This window comes from Brassica napus, chromosome C5, assembly GCF_020379485.1.
Source record: "Brassica napus cultivar Da-Ae chromosome C5, Da-Ae, whole genome shotgun sequence".
Lineage (NCBI taxonomy): Eukaryota > Viridiplantae > Streptophyta > Magnoliopsida > Brassicales > Brassicaceae > Brassica > Brassica napus.
The window spans coordinates 43,985-49,984 of record NC_063448.1 but is presented as its reverse complement, the minus strand read 5'-3'; the positions used below and the strand labels follow the sequence as shown (position 1 = coordinate 49,984).

At 40.3% G+C, this 6,000-nt stretch overlaps 1 protein-coding gene across 1 annotated transcript; it reads right to left on the bottom strand.

Moving 5' to 3' along the window:
• Positions 1–386: 386 nt before the first annotated feature.
• LOC111207599 (squamosa promoter-binding-like protein 8) lies at positions 387–2,473 on the bottom strand. Its single transcript, XM_022705794.2, has 3 exons — positions 1,465–2,473; positions 797–927; positions 387–724 (listed from the first exon to the last, which is right to left on the bottom strand). The coding sequence occupies exons 1-3, from the start codon at positions 2,154–2,156 to the stop codon at positions 561–563; spliced, it is 987 nt and encodes a 328-aa protein (XP_022561515.1). The 5' UTR covers positions 2,157–2,473; the 3' UTR covers positions 387–560.
• Positions 2,474–6,000: the final 3,527 nt, after the last annotated feature.

The following is a 6,000-nucleotide window of genomic DNA, read 5'->3' as shown; positions in this document are numbered from 1 at the left end:
ATAAGTATATTTTTATGTTTTTGTAAAAAAAGAAAAGAAAAGGGAAGCACGTGGCTTTCATCGATAAGTCACTTTCTGAAATGTTGGTTTGCTGTAGTTATCTAGAAAAATTCCAACAGCACCATCAGACAAAAACAAAAGAAAAAATGCACAGATTGTCGATCAATTTAATAATTCAGTTGCCCTAAATGAATAAACGATGAACGAACCACCCCATGCACCAGCACCTTCCCCGGTCTTTCCTTCATTACCAGCAGTTCTATCACGCATTTATTCAAGTAAGTCATTATATTTACTACTAATACATTTTAAAGAGAATTCAATCGATCATCAAAGTGGTTCATTTTTATAATTGAAGATCTTCCACTAATTTAAAAACAAACGAACACATTTAAACAAGAACAATTTAACTAATATTAAGAAAGAAGCACGCAACATGACCAAATATCAATTTATCGATTCACTGCTAACAAAGATGATGATATTAAGATGATAACAATTATAACAACGTAGTAGCTAGCGTCGTTTATAATAGTTAACTGCAAAGCTTAATTAGCTAGCTATCCGCTTGAGAAAAACATTGAATTAGAGGAAGATGCTGACGTGGAAGACGATGGTGTTGTTGTTGTTTGGAACTGCTTTTGACGGAAACATTCCAGTGAAATTGTAGGCAGCGCGTTGGATGGCGACGACGAAGACTTTACACCCGAATCGTTAGGTGACTCTGAAATTAAGATACCACAGATATTTTAACAAAACATACAATATGTAAATGGGATAGTAGTCAAGTACGTACGCGGGGTGGTGGTAGTATCCGGAGTGGGTTTGGAGATTGACTGGTGACATTTACGGCGGCGTCGATTATGGTCAGCAAGTCGCTTACGGCAGCTCCGTTTCCCGTTGTCGAATTCCGACAGCAAATGGAACCTGTAACCAAATGTGATTATTACAATTCTGTTTTTTAGATAATTAAATATGACCACACATAAAAGATGATCATACGAGTGAGTAAATTTGGAGGAGATGGTAAATTACGTAAAGAGGTTAAAAATAATTTTGTTGTTTGGGTTAAAAAGGAGGGCCATCGGGATCACAAACAACACGGTACTCTCTCTCTCTCTCTCTCTCTCTCAATGATTTGAGTTAAGTGTGATGATGATCCATTCATTTATCATCCTCCGAGTAAACCTAATTAAAATAAAATAGGTCTAATTTTTAAAAATAAAATAATCAAAGCTTCTCTACAAGATTGTTGGAAACAATATTATTAATACCGGGGCAGCGGCTGTAGTAATATTACTAGTAATCATGTAAATATGTACGGAAGAAACACACACCCCTAATGGAACATGGATCATTTTACAAAGGTAAAAGATGTACGGATGAACAAAGAGGCGTAATGATAACCGTGTCACTCAAAGGTGGGAATGATCTGTATAAGGAGGCCAAACAAAAATATGTTACCTGCTGCACTGCTGGCAAAAGCGCTGGCTAAGACCAGCGGCCACAACCGTTGAAGCTTTTGAGTGGAATTCACACACTTTGTGGCGGCGGTGATAGTGTTTGGCGTGGCTCAGATCTGCGTTGCATCCCTCCGCTTGGCACCTTGGAGTGCTCAGCGTGTTCCCCACTCCCAACTCACCAGGTTGGGACCGCCTGTACAGCCTGCTCACGAAATCGTCGTCCGCCGCCGAGAAGTATGTCCGCCCTCCCAAATTCAGACCGATTCTGTTGGAAGTGAAATCGAGCGGCCGAGAGACGTCAACTTCAGCCTTGGGGATGAGGAAGTTGTAAGAAGATCCGGATCCTCCTGACCCTGTCTGGTCGAAGGAGAACAAGGCTGAGTGGTGGGGGTGACCGTAGATTGAATCGGATGAGGGGGCGTAAAGGTGATTGGTGGTGCGTGAGTCATAGACGAAGGAGGGATGAAACTGGTTGCTGGTCTGATGACCATAGACGGTCAAATGTTGTTGGTTAGAGAAGGAAGAAAATAGAGGTGGACAAGTGTTGCTGTAAGAGGACTGACTATGATGGGTCTGGGTCGGGTCGAAAATGGACAAGACTCGGGTTGGGTCAGGCTCCTGCTGACGATGATGGCTTCGATCTTCTCCGGATAACATAATCACGGAGGGGTTGTCCCATTCGTAGTCCAACATGTTCCAAGAATAGTATTGAGGAGATCCCGAGAAAGATCTTTCTTTTCTAATCTATGCGCTCTCTGCTACTACAACTATATTTAAACACAAAGTGAAAGAGTGAAGAGGCTAATAAAGGAAGGCGATAGGAGACATGTCGGTGCGGAATAGGTTATGGAGTGGTTTTAATTGACTGAAAGCAAGCGACGTACTATACCTCTATTGGAATTAGAGTCTTTCCCCTTTGCCAGAACATCTCTCTCTTGATATGATGTGTGTGAGAGAGAGGGAGAGTACTGTGTCTCTGCAAATACGTTCGAAAAACCCTAACTTTCTATTTGGGGGAGAGGTTCCCTCCAGCAAAAGTTTTTTACTTATATAATTTATTTATTTTGTAATTGATATATTTATATATATATTGTACCATGAAAATATTTGGATAGCTGTAGAGCGCTCATAGATAAGAAAAGTAAAATGGAGCTGAACCGATCATATATATATTTTCAAAATTCAGGATACTCATTATTCCTATTATAAAGTTAAGACGGAGAAGAAAAGAAAAGAACCAGTCACATGGGTAGGGTGGTGAATATCCCATGGCCCACTGTGAGTGTCTGTGCCATTTCACTAATCTTAGTGTACCAAACATCAATCATATGCACCTTTACGAAGTAGTATTTTATAATTGTACAGTCATTTGAATTAAAATGTATAGCTGCTTATGGGGAGTCTAGATGATCTTTTGATCTGACAAAGACTAGCAAATACGCGGAGCTAATTTTGCTGAAACTTGGATTAAAAAGAAAGAAAAACTCGAAGGAAAGAAAGAAAGAAATAAAGAAATATAAGTTTGTGATCGTGTGGTTCATGTTGAATTGGGAGGGGTTTGTATAAACGCGTTTCTTCTGTTTATTAATTATGGTAGGTCCAACATCTCATCATCAAATCTTTTTTTTTGTTGATGTTATATGATTGTGTGTATTTAACCGTTTATATTAGTAGTTGTTCCCAATCTCTATTTGTATATGAAATGATATAAATCGTAAATATCTTGGTGTCAAATTACACGAATACGTGTGTATTTTTTCACTGTGATAACACGAGAAAATAAATACTTCGAGCAGTGTTGGATTAATTTACAAAGAAAAAAATGTTAGAGAGGAGAAAAAGGGGGAAGTAGACAGTAGTGGAGGGTGAACGCCAAGAAGGTACCGTGAAATGCTGTTGGGGTTTAGAAAGACAGGATGGCATTCCCGTAAATAAGAGAGATAGTGAAGGTGGATCGTTAAAGGGAAGACAAGAGTGACCGATCGTATCTGCTACGTACTCCACCCACAATGATTCGCCTCTCTACCTCACGCGCCTACACTTCTGTACGCTAACCGACGGCTCAGATTCTAAGATAACACGTGGCAACGCGGGGGAGAGAGTGAAGAGAGGCGAGAGAGTGAAATGGTAATGAGTCCAAAAGGAGGAAAGGCAGACAGTCGAGTGGGCCCCTTTAGGTGACAAAAGGCTGCCACAGACGTTGACCCAGTCGTACGGACTGTCAATTATTTATTTTTTTCCCCATGAAAAGTTTATTAAAGAGACAAAGCCGATAAGACAAAGCTCCCAAAAAGATATAAGGATACAAACATAAAGCTCAATACACTAGGGCTAACAAAACCGCAAACCATTATTGGGCCCTAAGCCCATCATCCTAAACCCAAAGGCGCCTCTTCATTCACTCGTGTTGCGTGAACGAGACACGTGTCGAGATCCTCACAGCGAGGGACACGCGTCATCAGGCCGCCACGTCTTGACCGAAACACCATCAGAGGGGCACATGTCCTAAGATCAAAGCCCCACCACATCACCGGTATGCAACCTCCGTCGCTGCAATCATCGGATATCCACCGAAGGTCGACAACATCCACTACAAGAAAACACAAATTTAACGACGGCCAAAATCGTCGTTATTTCCTCGGAAAAGAAGGTTTACGAGGAAATGACGATGAAAGGCGTTTCTTCGTTATATGATTGTCGTAAGAGAAGATTCGTCGCCATTTCCTCGTTAATTAGCGAGGTTATATTTTCCTCGTAAAGAAGAATTAAGTTTTCGTCGTAAAGACCACGTGGGGTTTCCACGTAAGGCGGTCGTTGTGCTTCCTCGTAAGAAACTCGTAAATGATTCGTCGTAAAAGACCCGCAAAAACCTCTAAATAAATTCGTCGTAATAAAAACGTAAGGAACACGAAAACAATTCGTCGTAATAGAATCGTAACTAAATCCACGTAAAATCCTCGTTAATTTTTCCTCGATATTTCGTCGTTAATTTTCCTCGTTAATACATCGGGAATTAGCGACGCAATTACTTTGTTTTCTATTTACTGAATTTATAAATAAAAATTATATTTATTTAATTTATTAATAAAATTTTAATTGAAATTAAATCGAATAGAAAATTTTTTTTGGCCGAATTAAAATGAAATTATATAATATATAAATAAGTTTTGAATTTTAAAATACAATAACAAAAAAAAAACTAATGCTGCATTGCCGCGTCGTAGAATTCCTCGCTCCTTCTCGAGAGATCTTCCTCGTTGACTTGCACGGATGTCTCGCCTGGAATGGGGTTTTGTTGTCTCATGGTCCTGAACATGGCCTCCCATTCCGGATTTGTGGCCGCTATGACGTCCAAGAAGTTCTCGAGACCAGTCATACGAGCTGTGAACGACGATTTTGTCGAGGCCAACTCGTTTTGTGTCGACGACAGCTGATGTTGTGTCGTCTCCAACACGTCGCGCAGCTGAGAGACTTCATCATCCCGTCTCTGGCCATAAGAGGAAGTCGCTCTCGGAACATCGTTGACGGAACCAATCCCCAACACACGTCCCTTTTTCTTGGGAGCGACCTTAAAAAACAATAAAATATATATTAAAATTTAAATTTTAAAGTAAAATGGAATTAATAAAAAATTTATATAAAATTTACCTCCTCGTAAATTCTATCCACTTCTATTGTGGATAAGACGACGGGTGATCCGTCGGCGGACTCCTGCGCCAGCTGGGTCTCACGCTCGTCAATACGAGCTGCCACATCATTGTAGATCTTCTCAGACTTCTCATCTACAAATGCGCCCGCCTTGTTCTTGTGGGTCCGATCGAAAAGTTCCATAAGAGTCGGTAAACGTCCCAACTCCTTGGCCTAAAAATAGTTAAGAAAGTTTTTATATATATATATATATATATATATATATATATATTAAAAATCAAAAAGTTAAATATTTAAATTACGTACCATTTCCAAACGGACGCGGGCGTGTGGCTTTTGGCCCGTACTATGTTGCATCGCCCTGTGGCCGTGCTCATCTACCGAGTTACGGGAGGCGGAGCAAGACTGGGCGACTCTCATGGCATCAGGATCCCTCCAGTAACGGATGAGGCCATCCCACACGTCCGTGGTGATGGTTGTGGGTTTGCCCCGCTCATAGCCCTTCACGATCCAGTCACCCTTCCAGTTGGAGACCGTGTCCAACAAACGTTTCTTCGCCTTGTCGATAAACTCTTTCCGCACCTTCTCAGTGACCCCCATGGACCAATTAAATTTTTGCTGCAAAAAAAAAAATATTAATAATTAGTTTAGAAAAATAAAATTTAAAAAAATATAAATCAGGAATAAATTGTAAAAACTTACAGCGTAAATCTTGAACCACGTCCTTCTGATGTAGATCGGAGTGGATTTCCAGTTGGGATGTGCCATGGAGAAGTAACCTTTAATCGTCTCGGTTACTTCTGTTGCAAGGCAGTTATCAACCCCAAACCTGAAAAAAAAAACAAATTCAAAGTTTTAAATATTTATTAAAGTCACAAATGAATTTTAA

Coding starts and splice junctions, on each gene's coding strand:
- LOC111207599 (XM_022705794.2), bottom strand. CDS start 2,156: ATGTTGGACTACGAATGGGACAACCCCTCCGTGATTATGTTATCCGGA. Junction 928..1,464: donor TTTTGCCAGCAGTGCAGCAG/GTAACATATTTT, acceptor ATTTGGTTACAG/GTTCCATTTGCTGTCGGAAT. Junction 725..796: donor GGATACTACCACCACCCCGC/GTACGTACTTGA, acceptor TCTTAATTTCAG/AGTCACCTAACGATTCGGGT.